Source organism: Marmota monax, unplaced genomic scaffold (assembly GCF_021218885.2).
Source record: "Marmota monax isolate L192 unplaced genomic scaffold, Marmota_monax_Labrador192_F-V1.1 WCK01_AAM20220418_F8-fsc00001, whole genome shotgun sequence".
In the NCBI taxonomy this organism is placed as follows: domain Eukaryota; kingdom Metazoa; phylum Chordata; class Mammalia; order Rodentia; family Sciuridae; genus Marmota; species Marmota monax.
This window is the reverse complement of record NW_026693777.1, coordinates 49,119,096-49,145,576: the sequence shown is the minus strand read 5'-3', so window position 1 is coordinate 49,145,576 and position 26,481 is coordinate 49,119,096. Positions and strand designations below refer to the sequence as shown.

General features: G+C 39.3%; 1 protein-coding gene across 18 annotated transcripts in view; it reads right to left on the bottom strand.

Annotated features, from left to right (window-relative positions):
• Positions 1-11,034: 11,034 nt before the first annotated feature.
• Positions 11,035-26,481, bottom strand: part of Sema6d (semaphorin 6D) — a 595,175-nt gene continuing 579,728 nt past the window's right edge. For 8 of the 18 annotated variants that reach the window (XM_058584774.1, XM_058584776.1, XM_058584775.1 and 5 more), the window contains 18 exons: positions 25,349-25,512; positions 24,851-24,962; positions 24,230-24,290; positions 24,052-24,114; positions 23,849-23,950; positions 23,526-23,616; positions 22,967-23,086; positions 22,178-22,266; positions 21,221-21,438; positions 20,979-21,110; positions 20,490-20,645; positions 20,224-20,397; positions 19,237-19,377; positions 19,067-19,144; positions 18,547-18,647; positions 18,124-18,180; positions 16,488-16,655; positions 11,035-14,738 (listed from right to left, as the gene is read on the bottom strand). In XM_058584774.1, the coding sequence (XP_058440757.1) occupies positions 13,450-14,738; positions 16,488-16,655; positions 18,124-18,180; positions 18,547-18,647; positions 19,067-19,144; positions 19,237-19,377; positions 20,224-20,397; positions 20,490-20,645; positions 20,979-21,110; positions 21,221-21,438; positions 22,178-22,266; positions 22,967-23,086; positions 23,526-23,616; positions 23,849-23,950; positions 24,052-24,114; positions 24,230-24,290; positions 24,851-24,962; positions 25,349-25,457 (3,261 nt within the window). In that variant the 5' untranslated portion in view covers positions 25,458-25,512 and the 3' untranslated portion in view covers positions 11,035-13,449. The remainder of the gene's footprint in view (positions 14,739-16,487; positions 16,656-18,123; positions 18,181-18,546; positions 18,648-19,066; positions 19,145-19,236; positions 19,378-20,223; positions 20,398-20,489; positions 20,646-20,978; positions 21,111-21,220; positions 21,439-22,177; positions 22,267-22,966; positions 23,087-23,525; positions 23,617-23,848; positions 23,951-24,051; positions 24,115-24,229; positions 24,291-24,850; positions 24,963-25,348; positions 25,513-26,481) is intronic. The other 10 variants (XM_046461290.2, XM_046461291.2, XM_046461294.2 and 7 more) reach the window with 10 other exon arrangements.

Below are 26,481 nucleotides of genomic sequence, written 5' to 3'. Positions count from 1 at the left end.
TTCAAACTAAAAAGTTTCTTCTCAGCAAAAGAAACAATGTGTGAGGTGAACAGAGAGCCTACATTTTGGGAGCGAATTTTTACCCCTCAAACATGAGCTAGAGCACTAATCTCTAGGGTATATAAAGAACTCAAAAAGCTAAACAGACAATTCTCAGAAGAGGATATACAATCAATCAACAAATATATGAAAAAATGTTCATCATCTTTAGCAATTAGAAAGATGCAAATCAAAACTACTCTAAGATATCATCTCACTCCAGTCAGAATAGCAGCTGTTATGAAAACAAACAGCAGTAAGTGTTAGCGAGGACGTGGGGTAAAAGGTACACTTATACATTGCTGGTGGGATTGCAAATTGGTGCAGCCATTATGGAAAGCAGTATGGAGATTCCTTGAAAAATTGGGAATGGAACCACCATTTGACCCAGCTATCCTCCTCCTCGGTCTATACCCAAAGGACCTAAAAACACCATTCTATGGGGACACAGCCACATCAATGTTTGTAGCAGCACAATTTATAATAGCTAAACTGTGGAACCAAACTAGATGCCCTTCAGTAGATGAATGGATAAAAAGGGCTGGAGTTGTGGTTCAGTGTAGAGCACTTGCCTAGCATGGGAGAGGCCCTGGGTTCAATTCTCAGCACCACATATAAATAAATGAATAAAATAAAGGTCCATCAACAGCTAAAAAATATTTTTAAAATGTGGCATATATACACAATGGAATATTACTCAACATTAAAAGAGTGTAAAATTATGGCATTTGCAGGTAAATGGATGGAGTTAGAGAAGATAATGCAAAGTGAAGTTAGCCAATCCCCAAACAACAAATGCCAAATGTTTTCTCTGATATAAGGTGAATGACTCATGGTGGGGTAAGGAGGGGGAGCATGGGAGGAATAGATGGACTCTAGACAGGGCAGAGGGGTAGATGGGGAAGAGAGGGGGCAGGGGGTTAGCTAGGATGGTGGAATGTGATGTACATCATTATCCAAAGTACATGTATGATGACATGAATTGGTGTGAACATACTTTATATACAACCAGAGATATAAAAAATTGTTCTCTATATGTGTAATAAGAACTGTAATGCATTCTGCTGACATTTATTTTAAAAAATTCAATAAAAATTTTTTTAAAAAAAGATCAGATTCAGCTGACAGTCAGCCACAGAACTGGGACCTCAGTCCTACTACCACAAGACTATAAATTCTACCAATGGCCTAAAAGGTTGGAAGCAGATTCTTCCCCAGAACTTCAAGATCAGAGCATAGTCCAGATTACATTCTCATTACAACTGTGTGAGACCCAGAAGATGAGGTAGAATAGAAGAAATGAAGAAGAAAAAGAAGGAGGAGGAGAGGAGAAGGAGGAGGGGAAGAAGAAGGCATATAGAAAGGACAGGAAATATCATTTTAACGTAAGATTCCTTATACTTTTCCAGGCCTGTCACTCCAAAATTTCTGGGAAACCTATGAATCTTAAAGTTAACTGTAAATTCACTCGCTGTGACTATCACATGGTACACTGCAAATTTGTCCATCAATAAATAGATTAAGCAAAGAAAGATATATTTTAAGAAATTTATATTATAGGAAACTTTCCAGCTTCATCTTTTAATCAGATAATGGAGACCATGTCCTAAGGACCCTCAGAATGTGATCACCTGAAAGTTGTCATCCCCCCATATCTTCCCATACCCACCCCTCACCAAGTTTTCTTTAAGAGAGCAGCCAGGAACTCCCAACACTCATCTTTCACTGTTTCTGTAGCCCCCATTCTCCCTGAATGTGTAGTACTTGCTGTTCTAAATAAATCTCTGTACCTTTACTGACACATGCTGAAATTCTATTCTGTCATATATATCAAGGAGTTGAGTCCCCCCACTCAGCTTCTGGGAACTCCTTCCAACCCTCTTCAGGAGATATCTCTTCTTCACTAACAGACAACTTAGCTTGCCCATTATTATGGATCTTCAGAAGTGTGAGCTAATAAATGAGTGTGGCTATAATCCTCTAAGTTTATACTAATGTGTTATGTGAGAATATAACACTAAAACAAGATAATTTTATAGCAACAGTTGAACAATATGTACACGAGTTTTTAGAATATATAGGAAAGTAAGGGATTCCAACCCTGACAGCTCATCAGAATATTGTGGAGAAAACTTTAAAATACCAATGCCTGGACTCACCTCAGAGATGCTGATTGAATGGTTCTGAGATGTAGCCCAGACATTGATATTAAAAAACAAAACAAAAACCTCCCAGGTGATTCTAATATGTAGTCAAGACCGAAAATCACTAATATAAAGCAAATTATATGTGAACAGAGATATAGATGGGGGGTGTATTTCCATGCCATCTGTTTTCATAACCCATCAACTCTTGAGACCACTTTGACCATGTTGGAGACCATTAGTTTTGGGGGCTCTCATCTGGGGGAAAAAGTATCTGATCAACAAAGGAACAGAAAAATAATGATCTTCCTCTTGATAAGAAATCTAGGCACGTGAGTCTGCAATGTTGGTTAGTTCAGCAACACTGTATATCCATCAAAGTCTTGAGGGCTTTGCATCTCTTTGCTGTGCTCTCATGATCATGTGTGCCTTCCTTCTAGTCTGCTTTCATGGTACCAAGATGGTGGCTACAGATCCATGCACCATATGTCTCTTGCTACATTTCATAGTAAGGAGTTTCTCCTATGTATTACCTTTTTATTAGCGTAGAAAAACTTCCCCCAAGCTCTCAGTCTTTTGCTCAGAGTGTATTAGCTAGAATTGGGTCATAGTTCCATGTCTTCACCTTGTGAGAAATCAGAAGAGGAAGTACTTTGCAGTTTCAGCCTCTGCAGTAGGCAATCTTTTTTTTTTTTTTTTTTTTTTTTTGACTACTGGGGATTAAACTCAGTGGCACTTGCCCACTGAGCCACATTCCCAGCCCTATACAGGGTCTCACTGAATTGCTTAGCACCTTGCTTTTCCTGAGGCTGGCTTTGAACTTGTGATCCTCCTGCCTCAGCCTTGGGAGGGAGGCAATCTCTTTGAATAAGTTAGAAGTTAGATGGTGACTGGTAGTTAGAACAAGTTAGGACAGATGGTGACTGGGTAGAATACCTACAATGTTGATCTTCCATGTATTTGTTTCTCCCCATGTAAATTCACACCTGAATTAACTATAACCTATCTGCTCTTTACTATGGTCATTCTCCCTCTCACATTCTGTCATTATTGTTACTATAGTTTTTGGCTTACTGTATCTTACCCAGTAACATATGTTAATACCTGGTGTTTATCCTTCAATAATTTTCTCAATATTTATTTAAATCATAAAATATGTATATGCTTATGTGATGGGGTATACCACTATTTATTTACCAAAATAGGATCTTGCAGTATATTTTTGAAATTCAAGTACATACAAACATCCAGTTACCTTGCTTATAATTTTTTTTTTTTTTTGGTACTGGGATTGAACTCGGGTGTTCTTAATGATTAAGTTATATTCCCAGCTCTTTTCTTGTATTTTATTTGGAGACAGGGTCTCACTGAGTTGCTGAGGCTGGTTTTGAACTTGTGATCCCCTGCCTCAGCCTCCTGAGTCACTAGGATTACAGGCATGTGCCACCATGCCTGGCTCACTTATAAATCTTTAAATGTTACCCATGGCTGCCCAACTTCTCTCTGTTTTCATTATCATTCAACATCCCTTTCTAATTTCTTACACATTTATCAAGGAATCAAATTAAAAGTAAGTACGGAACTTCCTGGTCTACTTAATACTTTATTGTTGGGGACACCAGGGTATCAGAATTATGAAACAAAATGTTCTCTAAATACTTTTCTGTCTTTCATTTAATTGCTTGCATGTAGAGAAATTTTCTGGGCCTCTTGATGTTTCTGTTTAGTTTTTAAGACCCTTCATTCCCTTCTACTTTTCCAGTGCAAGCCTGTAGTTAATTTTGTCCTTCCTAAGCTTCTCAAAGCTGCCCTCTGTCCCTTGAGAGAACCACAAGTCCTTGGAGTGATGTTCTGCATTTCTAAACATCCCATGTTTCCCCATGACTTTTGCCCCCCCAATAGTGGACTGTGTGGAGTTGCAGAATGGAGAGGAATTCATCCTCTGCATACTCTCCTTTTTCAAGGTTTACTCAACAGCGAAGGGAGGTTTTTTCCCACAAAACTCTAAAAAAAATTTTTTTTCTAAAATTCAACTATTCTACCAAGGATGCTTATTGTGCTGTGTTATGCTGTTGTTTGTTTTTAGGAACTATGACTTTTACTCTTGTATTTTAATCTGATGTGAACAAAACCCAATAGTTGTTAGATACATTTCTACAGGGATGACCCTATAGATTTCTGTCAAATGTGGTTAATCAGAGTCTTGTATTTCTTCTAAATAGTTCCCTAAATATACGGATGTCTGAATAAGGGAGAGAAGAAAAGATGCAAAAAATAAGATCATTGGAAAAGCCATAAGACCATTCAAAAAGGAATGCATAATAATAATAATAATAATAATAATAAATAATAATAATAATAATTGTGGCTCTTAGTCACTATCCCAACAGGCATAGGGCAGCAACTGTGCTAGACCAGGGGCTGCTGGATGCTCACCAAATGTGTGTAGGGTCCAGAGCAGCAGGGGCTCACAAAGTTGTAACCTACATGTTTTTATTGTTTATTTTTTCCCCCTGGTACTGGGGATTTAACCCAGTGATACTTTACCACTGAGCCACATCCCCAGCCCTTTTCATTTTTTTTTTTTTTATTTTGAGACCGTCTTGCTAAGATGCTGAGGGTCCCATTAAATTGCTGAGGCTGGCTTTGAACGTATGAGCCTCCGAGGCCTCAGCCTCTAGAATCACTGGGTTTACAGGTGTGCACCACCACTATGCTGGGCATAATCAATGTGTTTTCAGTGTGCCAAGATACCTATTTTAGGTACTGGAGATTGAGATATTAATGTTATTCAACAGGGGAGATTTCATATGTAAAGTTGACAAAAATACTCTTCCTCCAGAGATATCTGTTATTCCCTGGTGTTATGAGACCAATCTAAAACCAAAAAACATACATCCAGATATGTGATGATGAACACTTTTTCAACAATGGGAGGTATTTTCTCTATAGTGGCTTTGTGTGTGTGTGTGTATTTGTGTGTGTGTGTGTTGTTGGGGACGGAATCCAGGGACTTGAGCATGTGGAGCTGCACTACCATTGAGGTACACCCTCTGTTCTGTGTAGTGTGTTTATCCCTTTTATATCATAGGCTCACTTTCAGGGAGCAAGATCGTCCTATTGAATCGCCTTGGTAATTGACACTTACAAGGTGCGATGGAACTGCAGCAGCACCAACAAAGAACAGGATGTATAGCTAGGCCTTGAAACTCCAATTCCACTTTGACCAGCTATACTGGTTCAGATGAAAATCTCCTTAGTCGCGTAAAGTACATTATAGATTCCCTTAATAGCAGGAGGAGCACAGTCATTTCTTCCAAGGGAGGACTTGTTAAATCGAGAAAATTCAATGTTTTAAAAAGTGTGGGAGGAGTGGCAGGGAATTTTGTAAAGGGGTGTGGTTCCCTGACATCCTCAACTGGGTGCTGTCACACAGGAGAGGATTTGACTTTCCTAATTATTTTGTATTTTTGCAAGTTGTCATTACCAAAATCATCTCATTGTCCTCAAAGCTGCCTGTTCTTTTATTCATCCTCTGCCTTTCTTTCTGTGTTCTTGAATGTGAAAGAGAGAAGACAAAGGAGAAAAAGAGGCTGTCCAGCTTTCTGAGTCATTGTCCTCTGGGACAGATAGAAGAAGAGCCCAGCAGCTTCTTATCCTGCCTTTCCTCTGGACTCCCAGGCTTCTGCTCACACCCAGCCCAGCTACCACCATACTCCTGGGTTTTCCCGACAAAATGTCTTTTCTGCCTTATGGTAGCTTCACAATTTTCCTATTTCAGAGTTCCAACATCTTTTACTAAGAAAGCAAAACTTTGCCTAGACACTTTAGAAACCAAAGGACATTAAGGTTGATCATAGTCATTGGCATCTCCCTTGTGGCTAAATCAAACCATTCAGGAGTTTCTTTTTAGCGGTGAACAGGGACCATCTTTTCTTGAGACCCAGTTAACAACAACAACAACAAAAAGTCAGGGGCTGCAGCTGTATACGGGGTAAAAATGGGAGTTCATAACCCACTTGAATCAAAGTGTGAAATATGATATATCAAGAACTATGTAATGTTTTGAACAACCAACAATAAAAATTAAAAAAAAAAAAGTCAGGGGCTGTTTCCAGGATTTCTCTTTTTCGTTCTAAATTCAAACAGAGTAAAAACTTATAAAGAGTTTTCAGAAATATGCTTGAATGAAGCCTATTTCAAACTGATATGTCAGTTTTAATGAGAATAACCCGTTTTTATTATCTTTGTATGTTTCTTTCCAGTCTTTTACACTTGTGTATATGTATATACACATATAAATCATTTGAATTCTGTCACATTCCTGTTTTAGTATTTTGCCATTTCCATTCACTTATGATATATCTTAAGTAAATTAGCAAATATCATGAGTTCAATCATTTCTAGCTTGGCGGAGGTGGGTTCCATATGTAGTGGAAAACAATAGTTTCTAAATCGTGGGAATCTGATGAGATTATCCATAGCCTGAAGAGGCTATTGTCAAGTCATAGGGAATCTTGTTTGGGTCTTTATGAATCACCCAGGTACCTACTGAACAACAAAAATTCAGATTGTTGAACCAGTGAATAGCTCTGTGTCTCAGTCCCAGACATCATTGAACTAATTTACTGAATGTTCACTACCACTCAAGATTTTCAAATTCGCGTATTTCAAGGCTTACCTTTCCTTTTTGTACTTTTTGAAGCTGTCCCCAAAGCCAGTGGAATGCTCCTTTGAGAATGGTTAAAGAGTGCTATAAACCTTTTATTTGGGAACCTGATTTTCAAATGCCAAGAAAGGGTGTATGCTTCTTCAATACATGCTTATTAGCACTAAGGGGTACAAATGTCTAGCCAGGCCCTGCCAACTGACTGAGGATAAGATTCAAAGTCTGACATCAAATTTGTTTCTTTAACAGGTCTTTTCTGTATGCATGCTTCTGCCTCACAGAAAGCTAGCCAGCCTCAAATAATTAGAAAACATTTTCCTGAAGATCAAGTGTGACTCTTATGCCTCCCTCTGTCTAGGGAGCAGTGGAAAGATTACAACCATGTTTAAATCCCAATATGCAACCCCAGCTCAATATGAAAAAATTCCAAAATAAGAAATAAGTGAATTCTCTCCAGAGATTCTCTGACAGTCCACAGATGTCAATCTGGCAGGATGCCCAGAACCTTAGATGGTACAATTTGGACACATCAAGTTAGTTCTTGTAACATCTCTGAATTCATCCTCTTTGGTTGCTTTCAGCCTAGATAGCGGGGCTAACTCAAAGCATGGATTCTTTTTTCAAACAATTGTTCTGAAATGTATAGTAGAATGGCTCAGCTTGTCCCTGATTTTACTCAGCATTTCATTTTTCACTGGAGTTTTCACACATACCTGTGAATTCTACAGTTATTTTACCTTCTTTATTCTTCCTCATTATGCATGAAGTATTGGAGAGAGGTCATTTTTTTTCTGGTTGAACACAGATACTCCTTTTTCATCCCTTTCAGGGAGTTGGCACACCAGGCATGAGTGTGAGAATATGTGAATTAGGCCTGGTTTGTGAATTGGTTGTCATTTATTTTTATATTATATGCATAGTTGTCTCAGAACCATTGACCTTAATTTCTTTACCTGACAAATGGCATCCCTTTAGAAAAAAAAAAATGCTTATTGGGAATTAACTCAAAAGCACTGGGAAAATCTAAGAGAAACCAAGAAATTCTGGGTTTTCCTGGTTTCTTTTCATGAAGAAGAAAACAAGCCAAATGCTGATGCTCTCTTGGGGGCCAATGAATGTGCATATCTAGTTTCTAAATAAGGAAACACACCACAAACTTGACTGTGATTGACTGGGTGATAAAATGCAAGGCCAAATCTTTGTGAGGTCCAAGGGTAGATACATAAACATATACAAGGTGTGTCTCATTTTTTAACCAGATTTAAAAGTCCCATAACTGTTGTGCCAGTTGCAGTGGTTGCTCTCTACACAGGTGCCATTTAATATAGTAAGTGCCTCATAGGTGCTAGCCATACTTGAGGTGCTCAGTAGCCATATGCTAGGCTACCATATTGTATGGAACAGATATAGGACATTCCCATCAGTACAAAGAGTTCCAATGGACAGGGCTATTGGATACTGACAAAACTTCTCTCTCATCCCTTCTCTACCTGGCTTGAAGCAGCACTGATCATAGCAGCACTGATCAGGACCATCTCATAAAATGAAGAGCATTCATAAGTAGTAGTGCATATATAAAGCATGCTATGTTTGTATACTTTCCTTCACCGAAACCCAGTATAAGAGTCTAAGATACACTCAAGTGAATGTTATAGAGATTTATCAGTCTGTAATCAATACCTAATTTTAAAAAGAATTATATCAAAAGACAAGGGCTAGAAATATGCTGTTTTCCTTTAAATGTGAATTCTAGTTGATTCACGGTCTGAATGTTCACGACATCACTCACCTCCTCCTTCATCCTTTTTCTTACATCCCCCAAGAATTAGATTGATTTTATTATAAGTCCATTCCTCTCTGTTTATGGCATCACATCTATTTGATAAAGAATGCAACACTGGCAGGGATTTAAGTGTTTAACATGTTATATATGCAAAAAGAGTAAACATCAAATATAGATCCAAGCTAAATAGCTTAAAGTGCATTGTTTATCATGCCTTACTTTATTGCTAATCTCACATATATCGCACATCTAACAGGGAATAGGCCTCACACGTCCATAAATAGCCTACAAACTGAGCAACTGAATGAGCAATATTTAAACATAGCATTCATAAAATAAGTAATAGAATTACAGAGTTGACAGAGACCATAGAACTGTCAGAGAAATGGATGTCGAACCATTTTTTTTCAAAAATGAGTGAATTCAAATTCCAAGAGATGGAGTGCCTTAGTCACTTGATGAGTGGAGTCAGAATTAGACCCCAGCTCCCCAGACCTGAACTGAGGGTGCTGTCTTATTCATTATTTTTATTTTTATTTTTATGCAGTGCCCAGGATGGAACCATGCATGCCAGGCAAGTGCTCTACCAATGAGCCACATCTCCAGAGGGCTGTTTTGGATCCTTGTTCTTTTCCCTAGTCTGACAAGGATAAGGGCAAGGAGTGGGGAGAAGATGAGAGAAAGTTGGCCTCTCTCAGATGTCAGAAGGGTGAGAACTCCTGGTGCCAGGCCAGCATCTAGGCCACGATGTCGCAGTGTGGCATGAGAGACAACTTTTCTTCTTAGCCTTATCAGCACTTCAAGTGCTCCACCTGGCTTCAAAGGTGCCACTTCCTAGAGGAACCTATATACTCAGCTAATGGGATTTCTGGAACCAGAGCATGAGAGTCCTGTTCTGGTTAATTCATTTTATTTGTGCCTTTACTGTCCAGTTTTGTCATGTATTTACTATGAAAAGCTCCAAGTTCTCTCATCCTACTTCTCTGAGCATTTATCATGAGGATTCAGAGATGTGGTTTTAGGGGACTGTAAATTTCCTATAAAGAAAAAATGAAAATCATCTTTCAGTCCGTAGCCTTTATTAAACTATCAAAGAATTTTTTTAAAAAGACTAACAACTTTTATAAAAAGAGGAAAGATGTACTTCTTAGAAGGAAGAAATAAACTGAACCCAGAAAAACTGGTATAATAGCTGTAGGTAATAATAAATATCATTTTAATAGAAATGGGCAATGTAAAGGAAGATAACACATTGCTTAAAAAGACCAGAAAGAAACAGGTTGAAGATACATTCCCTTGAATTCTCTCTTCCTTCATCCATTCATCCAAACTCTTTAGAGTTACAAATTACTTTTGCACATGGTGGGGGCACTTCCGCCCTCTGTCTCCAGCACCACAGTGGGCTCAAGTCAGAGACTTCCTTCAGGTCATGGGTGGGGTTTGGATGCTTTGGCCCCCACACTGGCTGGCTGCACACCCTGCTGTAGTGCTTGTAGCTATGAAAAGCAGCAAACAGGCCTTCCACCAATCTATTTCTCTCACAAAAGGATTCTTGCAAACTCATCATCATCTGTCTCGGGTATGGCATGCCACCACAACAATGAAAAAGGACCTTGTGCCACTGCAGTGACCCAAAAAATGCAACACTGCTAATTAGATGGCTGTGGGAGAAAGAGAGAGCAAGACCCAAGACAGGAATATGGCAATGTTTCCTTTTTACAAAAAGCTGCTGGGCTCCTTGGGAAAACATGGTCCTAGAAGTATAGCTGGGTTTTGGCCAGAAGAAGCAGATAGAAGAACCAAGAGGGCAGGTATCTCTGCAACCATCCTATCACATCTCAGAAATGGTTCCCACCCTCAACATCCACAAGGGCAGTGGCAGCCACCAGTCATCACCTGCTGAGGGAGGAACCACGGACTCATATTTTTACCTTCCATGTCAATATTTAGGGAATGTATCTTCTAATATATTCTACTCAACTACAACAATGAAATGGAGAAATTCCATATACCCCAAAGCCCAATTTGTTAGTTATAACTTTGAACTAAAATTACTTTTAAAATTTCACATATGGATACAAATCATGAATTTTAAAAATGTCTGTTGAACCAGATATATGAGCATTGTGAGCCACTTGTGTGTGTGCCTACAGCATTTGATGACTGATGCTGTGCCATATTTCATCTGGTTCTCTGAATTCTCTCCCTCTCTCTCATTTTTCAGAGGTGTTGGCCTTCAATATCAGCCTTCCAAGGAGAGCACAGTAGTGCAACTGTGACCAGGGAGCAAACATTCCAGATAGGAATATTTTGGTAGATTTTAAAAGAAACTCACTGCTGTCCACTGACTTAGAAAATATGATACATTATAAACCTCTTCAATATCAAGAGGCAGGATATAATGATTTGTATATTTTATTTTGACTTTACATGCGGTGTTAAAAACCCAAAGTACATATTATTTACACATCCACAATACAAGTTTACAAGATATCTATACATGTTAAAGTACTCTATAAAACAGTATAGAGCCACTTCACTTTAGGGTTACTTTTTTTATGCCGTACCATTAAAAAAGATACAATCTGTGTTTACCTTTGCACAAATGGATAAAGCATTTAAAAATTAAATTAACAGGATAGAGACTAGAGTCAATGTTAGAAATTCCAACATAAATACTGATAGAACTCACATTACAAACTACAAGGCAGCACAATGTTACAAAATGTTATCTGGGGTCACACAGAGTTACCACGCTGGGATTAATATTGGTAAGGTAAATTCAAACACGTTTGTTGTTGGTGGACTGAGTAGTGTTTATCATTGGTTGGTTTAATTTATTATTAATCTGTAATATTTTAGTTGCAAAGCAGAAGTGTTTCAAGAACAGACATTTTAGCTTTTGAGCTTCCAGAGATCACAGGAAATCATGTTCTTTATAAAAACAATGTTCTCAAAGGAAAAGAATAACTGCATCAGTATTCTACATTCTGTATAAAAATGATCTGGTCGTCTGCATCCCATCCTCCCCCAAGTAACATCAGCATGATCACACGAAATCAGTTGAACTTATTTGTCTGACTAGGTCAGGAGCCTTCCTCTGCCGCGTTCCTTTCTAGATTAGGTTCAATAAACAATTGGGTGGTGTGCAGCATATTGACTGAAATAGTCATTGGGGTTGCACATCATCAACTGTAAGTGGTTTCTGCCAAACTATGCACAAATGACTCTAGATGGTTTCCGCAGGTGTCACATTCCCCGGGAAACCTCATTTGACTTCACATTATCACCGTCTCATCCTTAGGAAAGCAGGAGTGGAATGTTTATCATGGCAAAGGAGGTAATGCTGCTATTCAGATGGATTGTTTAACAATTAATTGTTCTAGGTTGCTTTTATGGTTTTTGAAAAGTCTTTTCAGGTGCTGGTTGGAAAACATTTACAACTGGCACTCAGTAAATGATGTGCTATATTGAAAACACTTGACATATTTTAGTACTTCTATCATTCTCATGAATAAGGCACAAAATGCACAGATTCAGGTAAACTCACATGTGGTATTTACAGTATATTGTCATTACCTGCATGACTTAGGAGAAAATTCTCACATAACACAACATAGACAACGTGATTGCACCACGGGTGGGTCATATGGCCCTTCCTGCTAAGCCAATTACAATGTCCTCATATGCCTTTCTTTTGTCTTTTAATTTTATATTTTTCTTTTACCTTGGGGGTGGGAGGAGGTCAAGGAGGAAAAAATTAATATATGGGAAACAACCAAATACAATCAAAATAAACTCTTCATGGTGTGTCCGAGGTTAAATAGCGTGACTCAGGCTTTGATTCACAGTGGACGGGCAAATTTTACTACCGAATACTGGTGGATAAATCAAGGATACCTCATAATATCTCTAGCTTCTTAAGGTGGCAAGACTGGAATAGAAGTTTTAATGAATAGCAGCACAAAATTACTTGGAACTCTTACATTCTGGCATTGGGTACCACATAAATTAAGTTCATCATTTTGACAGCCAAAGGAGCCTCGATTGTGTTCCTTTCTCAAAGCTGAACCCAATGGGCTGTAGGAAGAAGTTGGTGTCTCGTTCAGTCATGCTCAATGTAAACAACTCCATAGCACAAAAAGACACAATGGGCACCTAAACACATCCTAGTGGGTGCAGAACTTCTCTCTCTCTCTCTCTGTCACACACACACACACACACACATACACACATGCACACACATACTTGCAACACAGTTTGTTGGTGGCATGAAAAAAAAATGCCACACATGAAAAAAATGCTACAGTTTGGGTCAAAGACTGAATTTTTAGCAAACTGCTTGGTAACCTACAAGTTTGTTTCTTTGAGACATTACCATCTTTTTTTTTTTGACATTTGTGCAAGAGGCAAGGTGAATGCATACATATTAAAATGTTCACATTTAATGGGAAGACCACACACAAGGGCAGTCTAAATTGAACCCATTTTCAAGTATTTGTTCACAGATTCTTCTGAGTACTGTATCAGCTCTTGATACTGGTAAGGTAGCCCTTGGGAGCTACACATCGCTTTAGCTTCCAATAAAATAAATGGAATGACCAGCACCTTCCTTTGAATTTCAGGCCAATACACAGAAGCCTCGCTGCCGCCGCTACATGTGGCAAGTTCTGATGTTGCCAAAGTGACAGTCTCTTTGGCCACTTGGTTCTTTTAAAATACAAGCAAGTCTCTTGTCCTAAGGTACCCTTACAACATCATCCTCTCAACAACACGGACAGGATAAAGCCACACAGGAATAGCACGCTCGATGCCTAGTAAGTGTATTTATTCAGTGGTCTGACAGATGTGGTTTGAGGAACAAAGGAAGGCTTTGGTGGCACATCAGGTTTTAAGGACGGTGTCCTCTTTAGTCCCGTCCTGGGAAGGGTACCATTACTGGTGTAGCTGCTCTGTCTGGAAAGGGAAGGCTGCAGATGAACACTCACGGGTGTCCCCTGAATGTAGTCCACCTTCGCCCCCGTGGGGGTGGGCATGTATCCTCCACGGTTCATGGTAGGCTGTCTAGATAACAAAACACCATTTGGTGAGTTTAAGTTTTTAGGCATAGCAGATATAGAGTGCCTCTGGGAAGAATTTTTGTGATAACCCCTTTGTCTTTCCAGAGAAGTCATTGGGACCCCAGGAGTGGTGGGGACGTCCACTCGCTTGGTTGGACTATTCCTGGGGAGTGTTGAAGGAGGTGAATAGAGTGATGCCTCCCGGTTGGGGACCTTGGGTGGGACCTCAGACATAGGTCCCACGGGATCCAGCATTAGTGTCTGGTGGGCCATTTGGATGTCTCCCATGATGGCTTTGGGGTTACTGTTTGGGTCATTCAGATGTTTCAGGAGATCATTGAGGGTATTTCTGGAATCCACAGAACGCCGGTGATCTCTCTTACCTGATGACTTTGTAAGAGGGTGATCAATACTTTGAAGCTTCTTTTCAGCTTTATGAGCATTGGAGTTTGAGAAAGATGTATTGTAGTCATGGGTAGCATTGGGAAGAACAATGGCACTGGGGATATGCCCATGACTTAGTGGGGAGTGGGGTGGAGGACTAGAAGGAAAAAACTGGGGGGTTTCTTTCCTTGAAGCTGCATGGCCGTGGGCCTTGTCTGAATGGCCCTTCATGGCCTGCAGGGTCTTCTGGTGAAGCACAGGAGTAGACTCTGGTGTGGGGAGAGCGGCCAGCTCTGGAGGTTGGCCTCGATGGTCCATCACCATGGATTTTGTATCTCCACTGGGTGGCAGCTCTTTTCGACTGGTCAGCAGGTTACTATAGAGTTTAGGAGAATCAATATTCTGTTGGTATTCCTTGACGGGGCTGTCAAAGAGACCATTCAGTTTTGCAAAACTTCCACTGGAATCTGTGCATGACTGGGCGGATTCTGCGTCTTTATGGATCTTTCTGTTCTTCCGGACAAACATATCACGATAGCAGTATACTGCTACCCCTGCAATGAACGCCCCCAAAACAAAAGCAGCAAAGACACAGGTGATGAGGACGTTCATATGGACCATCTGGTTGGACTCTCCAGATTGGACTTCCCATCGCACACCTGCAACAGACACACAGGACAGGTTTGAATGAAGTGCTTTTAACAACAACATTAAACAGCAAATGGCTTCCACTGAGATAACACTACCTTCGACACTGTCCATGTGCTTAGCTTGGAGGGTCAGTTAGACTCCAAAATTCCACATATGTTATATATTTTTCTTTAATCACAATAGGAGCCCCAGAACCACATATGATTGCTGCAGATACCAGAATAACTCTAATCTTCCATTAATCTATATTTTTCTGTTCTTTCCCCCTCCAATCACTCTTCTTAAATAGTTGTTAGAAATGTTAACAATTTCTGCCTTAAAAATAGAGTTACAAGTTATGTATTTTCTAAACAGCTAATTTTAATCCCATAAAATATTTTGTCTCATGATTTTCTCCTAATTCATAAGTCAGGATTAAAGGCAGCTGCTGTGATTAGGGAAATGTATGAGTTAGCATGAAGATATATTATGTTAAAATAATCATGGTTATACAATTATGTTAAATTAACTGGATAAAAACACATAAATTGGTCACAAACTTAAAGCATCTACTTGGTCATTGTTAGCTACATATAGCTAAATATACTTTTATGTTTGCTTTTTTTTTTTTTTTTCATTCTATCTTGGGTGAAGCACTCTTGAATAACCTGCTATGTAAGAAATCCAGACAGTGTAAGGAAATATATTATGCATTAGTTAAGTAATATTAAATTATTTGGAGGTATTTGAGAAATATTTAAATTAGACCTAGAAGGAGAAGATTGAAATAGTTTTTAATTATTGTAATTTGTAATGCAACCACAGACATCTAACAGTCAATCAAAGAAATGTTAGTTTAAGAGGTATCCAAGTCTGTTACACGCTATACACACAGTTGTCCCAGAATAAGTAAGTAGGAGGGATTTTGAAGATTGTGTTGTTTTAGGTTAGTATTAAGGCCTTTGAACATTAGTTGTTCAGGGTTATGGAATTCAGTGGCATAGTTAGAGACCAAGAAAGAAAAGCAAAAAGAAATGATGTTACTAAAGAAAACAAAGCAGAGAGAAGAATGATTATAAAATTGTTTGCAATGAAAATATATAAAACCAAAATCAACAGAAGTAAATCATAATCGACAAAACAGTGCATAAAAACTGATTGGAAACCTGATACCATGGTTTAGTAAGCACTAAGGAATAGATTTTTTTTTTTTCTGGAGTAATATATCTAATAAGCAAAGGCAATAGGCAGCTATTTTATAACTGCTGCTGTTATGGACTGAAAGTGATAGTTACGGACAAGTGCTCTGTTATGCTTTATTGCTTGTGGCATTCAAGCAACTTGTCACCTCACATATCCTTTTAATATTGCACTTTGGATTGAAGCTAAACGAGAGGCTGGGAAAGGCTCCTAGACAAAACATCTGATATGAGGATATTTGCAATTAGTGAGTTTTGTTTTTTGATGTTGCAAGGGCAACCCTCGAAATTCTCTGATATTCAACAGCCTCTCAGCTTCCCCAGACAGAAATCAACACAGATTAGATTGTCTGAGTGGCTGTTTCACGAGCCATGTCTTCAACAGCTTTCCACCCCTTTCATCTCTGCACAAATGCACTCAGATATAACCACAGAATGCCAGAGTCTCTGTGGCCAGTGGAACTGGAGGGGCAGTAAGAGCAGCTCCACTTGGATCCACCTTAGAAGGGCACCCTTTTTGGAGATGTTAGGAATCAGGTTTCTGCACAGTTAGAGATGAGTTCCCTGATGCGGCCTTACCCTTTGGGATACCCGATAAAGGATCAGAAAAATCAGAAGTGTTTGGGTCATCTTGAACTACAAATTTCCGGGAGCTCGTCAGTTTAGGTCTCCAGGTATCAATCACTTTGGGTGTAATTTCTGGGATACTTGCCACTGTGATAACAGAAGATGAAGATACCTCCATGTCTGTGGTGGCAAACAGATGTTCATTAACATGGGCAATAGCAGAATGCTTTTCTGATTGGTCTGTTGCATTTTTAAGTAAACTTTAAGTTGATGTAATGAGAAATCTTGTTCTAAGATTTTGTACAAACACACCTGAGGAAACTACACCAAATCCCTTTTTTTCAAGGGATGAATAGAACCTCAAATTTAACAATAAAGACACTTCAAGCAGATTTCAAAAGACATTAAGCCATTCCTACTGAAGTCTGTGTGGTATTAATGCTGCCCATGGAAAAGCTAACAGAAATCCCAGTGCAGATTATTTGCCATTTTCTCATTCTCTTGTGTGACAACATCATTTCCTCTCTCTCTCTCTGTGTGTGTGTGTGTATTTTAAACAGTACTTTCCTAGATGGTTGGAAACTTTATTTCCTTTGCTGGGGAAGCTACAATGTAATTTCATCATAAAATAAATGGTTAAGTCTGAGTAAACACTTGATTTTGGACCTGATAAACCAGCCCTGCCTGAGAGATTGTTCTGCTTTTTCACTGGCCTCCTGTCTATCTGTAGACTTCTCAACTGCACTGAGGGCCTCCTGTCCACAGTAAAGTACCATGTTCTTCAAAATGCCTGGGGAATTTCTTCCAAAGAGTTAGCATCAACTCACGCAAAAATAAATGGTATTTACAAATAGAATAAGGGTGTTCTGATACATAAGATCTGCTATCCTTTTCTCCCTCCTGAGAAATGAAATCACAGTGTGTCCCAGAAGAAGCAATAGAACTGAGAATAACTTAACCTTTTAGCAGACCTGTTATTGATTTCTACCAAGTAGATTTCCTCCAAATGTAGGCCAATGCTTTCAGGCTAAAACAGAGACCCCAACTAGGAATGGTGCCATAGTCACAAACTGAGGCTCTTCAACAGATATAGACAGAGGATGTGGAGAGCCCATGGACATCGTAGTACATCAAAACCCAGCAGAAGCCTTTTTCACAGCACTGACTCCATGACATTCAGAGATCCCAGGATTCCCACAAAACATTCAAAAAAGGTCTTTAAAACTCATAAATACACATTTTTTTGGAGGGAAATGTGTATTTGTTTACTAGGTCTTAGGGAAGGTGAGAAGGGGAAAATTATGAGATCCTGCCATCCATTCAACACAGATGGCCACAGGGAACATTCATGATGCAAAGGTGAGAAAGAAGGAAGCTCGGGTGGGCGTGCGTGCAGCTGGAATGCAGTTCATGTCAACCCACTTGACTTTTCTTAAGGGGTGTGCCTTGTCAATGATGACTGTTAACATGCTACACAGGGGGAAGTGCTGAGTGAGAAACAGTCTTCTGGTGCCGTCAGTGGGATTATGAGTCAAAGCAGAAAAATGAAGGGCTGCCAAACTGCGCAAAAGGAGGGGAGAAGGGGCTGAAAATGCTGAACTGAAGGAAAGAAAAGGTTGTTAATTCAAAAAAATGAAAAAAAACTAACCAGATGTTGGACCGCCAAATATTTTGTAATCTGGTGTAGTTGAAGTAGGCAAAATTTCTAAAAGAATTAAAGGAACAAGTAATCAGTAAAAAGTAACCAAAAGAAAGCAAAAATTTATGAATTCCAATTAACTAAAAAAGTCAAAAGAAAAGACTACGAACTAAAAGATTAACCTACTGGTTAGACTACTCTTCTCTAGATTTTCTACAAAATTGTAAATGGTGAAGAAAAATAAAAATTAAAAAAAAAAAAGTAAGATTCTTTTCTAATGTATCCCCATGACCAAACGGCTCAGCTTTTGCGAAGTTCAAGTTAAATGCTAGGTGGTATGTGTCCCAAGTCATTAAAAGGCTGATTGTAAAATAATGTTCACGTGCAAATGTCAAAAGAAGAGACAGGAGGGAATGGAAGAGTGCGTCTTACCATGGCAATCCCCTAGATGGGCCGTGTTGCCATATTCTGTGTCTTGTTCATATCCTCCAACGCTGTGGTTATGGAAAGCAAAGAAGTCTTCAGTTAGCGGCCTTCATAGGAACACAAGTGACATCCAGAGCAGAACCAAGAACACAGACTGATTAGTAAGAACGGGCAGAGACAACCAATCCACATTTCAACATAGCTAAAATGGCTATTTCTGTTCAAATTTTAGGAGAACGTGTAACAGAATAGAAGTGTATTTTTTTTTCTGCTTCCCTTTTCCATAAATATTACCATGTCTACAATTTCCCAACCCTCTTACATTTCAGGTTTTCTTTTATCCTTCTCCCATATCAAAAAAAAAAAAAAGAAAAAGAAAGAGCAAAACAATAACAACAACAACGAACAAACAAACAAGAGAGCAAAAGAAAAGAGAAAAGTAGTGTAACAGTTAAGTTTTCTAAGATTTCCAGCTTTAGAGACCTGGAGGAGACAGTTCATAGTTAATATGGCAGAGTGTACTTACAGCATCCCTGGGGTCACTCTCCCACAGGTTCCCTGGCTTAACCAGCCACAGTATGGGTCACGAGATGCAATACAAGATCTGTATGAAACCAAAAAGAATGTGGCGTGAATTTTCTCATCCAAGGTTTTGAGACTATAAACCCCTGTGTACCTAAAGAAACAGGATCTTACTTTTTACATGATCCATACCGCTCGCAGCGGCTCAGGGGGATGCGGATAACGCAGCTGGAGAACGCCACATACAATGCGTGGTGGTCTTTATCCAGCTGTAATGAGATGACCTTTTTGTCTTCTTCGTTCTCAGCATTGCACCTATTTTATGGGATACATGTTGAAGTCATAGGTTTAGTCAATCAAAAACGACACAAAACTATACAAAGCAGGTGTGGTTTGGTGTTGCAATTCCAGAGAACTGGGGAAATCCTAAGGAATAGTCTTGGTAACAAACCAGGCAAGGACACAGTTTGGGAATTAATAATTTATGTGATTCATCGGCTATGTCTTTGCATGGATGGCTAAGTTTCAGGCTGGACATGGGTTTATAAAGATTGCTTTCCTGTTAGGATGCTCAAAGGGAATTGCATACGTGAAGGACATGTTGGACCCTAAGGAATTCAAAGGATAATGATTCATGAATTTAAATCTTTCCATGCAACATGTTTCTGGATCTCTCCTAAGTCTCCTTTGCTTCATGTTATGTTTGTTTTAATTTTCCAAATAATCTCTTATATTTTACTGGTTGGAAGAAAATGCAAAACTATAAATATATTCTGTGCATGTGTGTGCTTGCAACCAACTGTCTGCCACATGTAGCATCCTGAAATATATCCACAAGGTAAGAGGGGTACTGCTAAAATGTTCTCATTTTCCACAGGTGAAAAACAGGGCTGAATTATTTTTAAACTTATCAACTGTTCATCTTCCTTGCCTTAGTGAGCTAAGGAACAAAAAACAAACACACAAACAAACCAACAAACAACAACAACAACAACAAAAAAAAACTAAAGAAGTCCAGGACTTATTTCAGTGAGGGAAAAAAAAAAAATCACTAATATGCCAAACCACCACTAATTCAGAGAGCTGAAAGGAAATGACTAGCTGAAATATTCAGGAAATTTTTGGATAGTGCTGAAGAGCGTTCTCGTAAAATATACGTACTTTGCATGGTTGTAAGCTTCAATCTCTTCCAGTAATACGCTGTCATTCAAAGAGAAAGGATTGGTCTTTGCCAAAACTTTAAGTACCACACCGGCTTCAGAGCCAACAAAGATGACTGTGTAGTTCTGGTGGGGCCCTGCAGAACGGTCCACGGCGATGGCCGTCAATCTGTACCTGTCAGAGAAGGTGGGGAAGTCAGAGCTGGATGCCAACAGCAAGAGAACAGGCAATATGCCAACGGGTCCCTGTTGCCCATGCAATCTCACCTGACCCGCGTCTTTGTGAACCAGGGCTCATCAGCAATAGGTGGAACAGCAGAGTCCATCAGGGGGTGGGATTTGATGAAGGACAAGGTTTCATCCGGGAAATCGATGGAGGTTTTGTAAGCTTCGGCAAGGCCATGTTTTGCACAACAGCCAGGCCTGAAAGGAAAACAGTACTCATTTATCACCACCCCACCCCAACTATATAGAGGAGTAAGTGCACATTTTGAAAGAAGAGGTCAAGAAAGCAAAGAGAGTCAGCAAAACCAGAGAAGCAATCTATTACCCTGAATTCAATGGGTTCTTCACATTCACATTCTTGGGGTGGTAGGTTACAGGGTCATGTTTACTGATTTTGTCAGAGAATTGCATAGGACCCCTTCCTGGTATGGGAGGTTGGCCCAGCTGTTCTCTGAGGATGGATGGATGAGGCTACCAATGTCCACAGGGTTTTGTTCAAGACAAAAAATCCTTTTCAATGCTTTTCTTTACCTTGGTTTTGGAACTTTATCTTCAGGGACTGCTGTCCAAACAGAATCTGGTGTTTTCTGTTCTTTGAACCGACCTTTGAATACTTTTTCAATGTCATCCATGCTAAATGCACAGACTGCAGAACCAGGAATGCTAAAAGAGAGAGAGAGAAAGAAAGAAAGCCATCAAGAAGAGGCTGGTGACAACGGGCCCATGCTTGGTTCTGACAAGCAAGCTTTGAAGTGCCAGGGATCTGTTCTTACCTGTTGAGCTGAGTGGTAAACACCCCTACCACAGTGGGGATGCCATTGATTTGTATTATGTCTGTAATAGACTGCAGAACATCAAAGTAGAAAAACGAATCTCCAGGGACAGAACAGTTAAGCCTTGCCTTCAGAAATGATGTCCAGTGTTTCTCCAGTACCCGCTGGGAGCCACCCATGTCGTTTTTACATATGCGGGCCACACGGGAATAGACAGCCTGCCCAGGGACAAAAGCGAAGCAAGGGGGTTAGGAACAGGGAAGAGGAATGGAGACAAAATGCTGCTATTTCAGGGAGAGGCAGAAAATGCTAAAGATATCTGGTTCAAAAGAATCTAGCAGCCTTCTCTCTAGGGGTCTGTATGGTAAGAATGTAAACTAGATTTACCTGGCAAGTAAAGAGGACCAATTTCTTATTCTGCCAAAATTGCTCCCCAGACCTGAGCTATCTGTCTGCCTGCTGAATGAAAATCATTCCTACTCTTTTCTAACTTTGCTTCTCATACTGTTAATGAAATGTGGCATAGAAGGGACTGCAATGCTTTGAGATCACATGTGTTTTTTCTTTTTCTTTTTTTTTTACTGAAACACTTTAAATTGAACAGGAGCCTCTACTTTCTATACTGCCTTTTGACACTGAAAAAAAGTCTCCACTATGAATGGATTTCAAGAGAGTAAAAGGAGCCTCCACAGCTCAAGGGTACCTGTAGAACATTCTCTATGGTGACAGAAAAGAAATGAAAACGTCTCAAGGCCCAAGACTGCTGTTACCACTCTGGCCATTGTTCAGGTGTTTTCTAGCAATTATTCTCACCATAAGCAACCCAGCTCTGAACTTGGCCTTACATGCATTGAACTGAGTGCTGGAAAACATGCTAAGAGAGCATCCATAATTACCAAAGTGGTCTCAATTCCATGCAGTATAAGTCCACAATACAAATCAAGTACATATACTTGCCTTGCCTAAATTATTATGTTCTACAGCAATTTCTCGAAAGAAGAAATAGACATAGTTTCCGTATTCTATGGCATGAAGAAAGTGTGGCTCTGAAAGAAAAATGGAAAATGAACTGGTTCCTAAAGGATAATTTAATTAGCATATGACCCCGACTGCTAGGTATGACTGACAGATGTTGCATAGTTACATTCAAGGCCATGATTTAGAGGAGTCCCAATATGGGTGGGTGCGTTCAAGCTTCAGGGAACCCACCGTCTTCAAAGTCAGCTAATGGACTGTAAAAAGGCCTGCAGGGAACTGAACCTCAGCAAAGGTCTTTGTTTCAACAGATTTATTCATTAACCTATTTAACTAGGGAAAAAAACTCTTACACTGAGAATAAAAAAACAAAAAACAAACAAAAAAAAACTCAACTTCTAAAATCTAAAGAACAAAACGACTACAGATATAGACTAATCAATTAACTTTCCAAGACAGGTAAAAAGGAGTGAGCACATAGTATTATATGCATTTAGAGTTAGACAAATCAGTACATCAAGAGAAGATGGGTCTCATTTTGTTTTGCTTTGAGGTCATCTTTGGATAAAGGCCTGGATGAACTAACTCTCCTGACATGCCTACTAGTCTCCTCAATCCTCACAGAGGCTCTCATTCACCAAAGCAGGTGTCCTTATTCCAGATGAACAATATAAAGTCATGCACTGAGCTTCCTGATGGCCTTGGCTACTCTTCCCACATGAGTTATCCCACTATTCTCGGCGACCCCACGCCATTGCTCTTCAAAGGTACCTTTTATCCATTTGGAATCATATTTTATTGTGCGAAGGGCAGATCCATCACCCATGCTTCGATAAATTACAGCATCACTGGCCAAGAAGTCAGCCACTGTGGCAGAATACAGCTTCCCATCTGAAACCGAAGTTATAATTTGGTAAAATAACCATAATTATCCTGCAGTGTGTCAGCCTACCTAGCATGCTGTACCTTCTGTGGAGCTTTCACCTGTGTTACCATTATCTACACGACAAACCTGCACCTGATGCTCACAATCAACCTCTAACTGTTTGGCCCAGGGCATTACTTAATTTTATAGATTAGGGATCTAAATATCAAAAGCTAAGCAACTTATTCAAGGTCACTGGCTTAGCTGACAACAAAGCCACGTGTTCAGAATACCTGAGCACCACAATATCCTTGCTTTTAATTTCCTCTTTAAAATTTTTGTTCATAGATTTCAGCCTTTGAAATGCTGGTGTCAAGGTGTCTATGAGCTTTTTTTCTTCCTTTAAATTCTTCTGCACCTTCTGCACCATGGATCATTTATATTCATTACACTAAAGGTTCTTACCAGCAAAGAGGGCAACATTGGTTTGTCTGGCATCAAATGGGCATCGTGCCAGGCCACTAATTTCTTCTCCATCGTACTCTAAGGTATTCAACTACAAAAGCAAAATAAATAGCTGGTGTCACATCTGTTCAATGTACCTGTTTGAAAGCAATATTGCTTTATTTGCATTGAAATTCTATTTGAAGAATTCTGTTTTTATTCTTTTCTAGCATTAGCGATAAAACAAATTACTGAGTTATAGCGGAAAGGATCCAACTCTAACAGCATACCAGTGAGGGAAAAACCAGTGATCAAAAGAAGCACATCATATAAAATATACTTACCCTATAGTATCTACACATAGGATTGAATGCGTTGGTACCACAAACAAAAACCATCTCATCATTTCTTGGAACAAATACTTTGATAAAGTTGTGGCATTCATCCTAAGAAAAGATAATAATTAATGTTAGATATTTCACATGCTGACATTGTGGTATCACAAAGCCCACAAAAAGACTGAGTGGGGCAGGCCCTGTGAACTCACTTTATGTTTGCCTTTCATAGCACAGTTTTCTCTATCCTGTTGTCTTGACCTCCATGTCAGTTTCTGTATTAATCAAGCAAAATCAAAAGTTCAATTTTTAACAGATCATTTTTGGCAAGGAGGGGGGGCATTATTCAGTTTCTGAGAGAAAGAAAATTAATTTGCCATAGTTGCTCACCTTGCTTGGTATTACTTCTGTTTTGGGGATTTCATTTAAGTTTACTGTATAAACTTGATCCCTGTTGGAAACAAGGCAATAAGTCATATCATGTGAATGTATAAAAATGTTAAGCTGCTTCTTATTTTATTTTTACAGATCTGCCTTTATTATGTTTTGGAGATCAGCTGGATTTTCGATATCTCAAACAAAGTCAACAAAGAGTACTTTTTCATTAGTGAGATGCTTTTATATATCATTGTAGTCAAGGAGCTAAGAAAGCTCTTCTCTCTAGGCATGGGTCAAACTGCTACTTGATATTAGCATAGACATATTTCTAATATTTGCTTGAATAATTCTAAGTTAAAAAAGAATAAAGAGAGATTTTTTTTTCCCCTGCTGCTTTAGGAAAAAAGAATGGTGAGTGATTTCTTGATGGCAATAATAAAATAGCACTGCTGAAGGCTTTGGCTCTGTATTTTGTTCCTGGTACACAACACTGACTCTTCTCGGTGAATATTTTTGGCTACTTGCAATTCTTGATCACAATCACATATTAGTTTTTCATGAACTAGACACATTAATGCAAGCACCACAAGAGAAAAGAATTTTAATCTAATAAACCAACGAGAGGAAAATTACCTGCCAGCAATATAAAGTGTGTCTCGAATTTTCAACATCAGCTGAAAGTCCAGCCTGTGCTGCGATTCATTGCCTGAAGGGCGTCCTCTAAAAACCGGATATTGCCTTGAATCTGCAAGTAAAAATGGGCTAAATCATCAGTCAGGATTATGGAGCTGAAGAATCAATATACAGCATTGATTAGCTGTATATACTAGTTGTAGAAGGGTTTTAACTAAATTCCTCTCTTAAGGTCTTGAATATAAATGAATAAAAGACAATGAATGTCAGCAAATGGCTTTTTTCTTTTTACTGAAAATAAACAACCTATATACATGGATTGCTGCAGAAAAGCACCCCAAACTGCCCCATTGTCTCCAAACACTAGGAAATGATTATAGGTAAATTAATATGCAAAACATTTTAAAGACACGAAAATCTCTCTGAAAATAGATATACTTGGAAAATTAAAAAAAAAAAAAATCCTTTCTAGAAAAGGAGCTGCTCTGGATGACTTACAGTGATAGTCGACAGTATTGAGGGGCTCATCGTCTTCAGGAAAGCTGACGGCCCTCAACTGAGGAATCATCAGGAGCAGCATGTAGACACAAAGCAGTAAGAATCTCATGGTGGGCCACAAGGAAGTCAGGGCAGCCCCCTCCTCAGAAATCTCACTTAGCTACCTGGAAAACAGAAGCAGGTAAAAAATTTGGAAAAATTTCCAAAAAATTTAGAAAGATCACTACACTCTCATGAAACTGCTTTCTCATTTGTAATCAGATCTATTTTCACCCCCAACTCCTTCCAAGGCACCCCTTCCATCAGGGATGCTGGTGGTGGTGGATCAGGTATTTCCAAAAACACAGGCAAAAGATGGCAGTGTGCCAGATTTGGTTAAAGCGTCTGGTGAGCATATTGCTACTTTAGGCAAACTGACCAGAAGTTTTGAGGTAACTACTCTGCACCCCTTCCCCCAGTCGTGAAATATATCCAACACAGGTTGTCTAAAATGCCCAAGCTGCCTCAAAAATATCCAGAGAGCTGAGACACTGTCATCCCTCACTGGCATTTGGCTTAAGGTGTTGCTGAGTTCCCAGCATTACCAAGCCTTTGCCTAAATTTTTAGCTCCTGAAGCTTAAGACCAACATGGACATGATGCCATGAGTGACCTTGAATCAGGGGTGAAAGGGAAAGAAATGAAATGATTTCATGACAACCAATCAAGCAAAGCAAGGAGGGACCAAGCAGCACAGCTGACACCCAGCCACTAGGGACATCTACATTTTTACATAAAACCATTTGGACACAAACCAATACCCTAAGTACGCCTGTCCTCTTAGCTTTATTGGACTTGAGAGCTATAAGGGGCCTTAGGGACCATCAAGTACAACCCCCTCGTTTTTCAGATGAGAAAACTAAGGGAAAATAAAGGGACTCAGTGAATTGCATGGAGCTAGTCAGGACAGGACTCAGCTGGGTCCCTGTCTAGGTTTTTTTCTCCAGGGTAGGTAGAGAAGATAAATGACTGGATTTTTTACTTCAAAAACATAGCATCACAAAAAGACTTTGGCAGAAGGAGGGGCATATATATATTCATCATTTTTATTGAAGTGATGTTTCACAGGTGGTTAAATTGTACATTAAATATGTA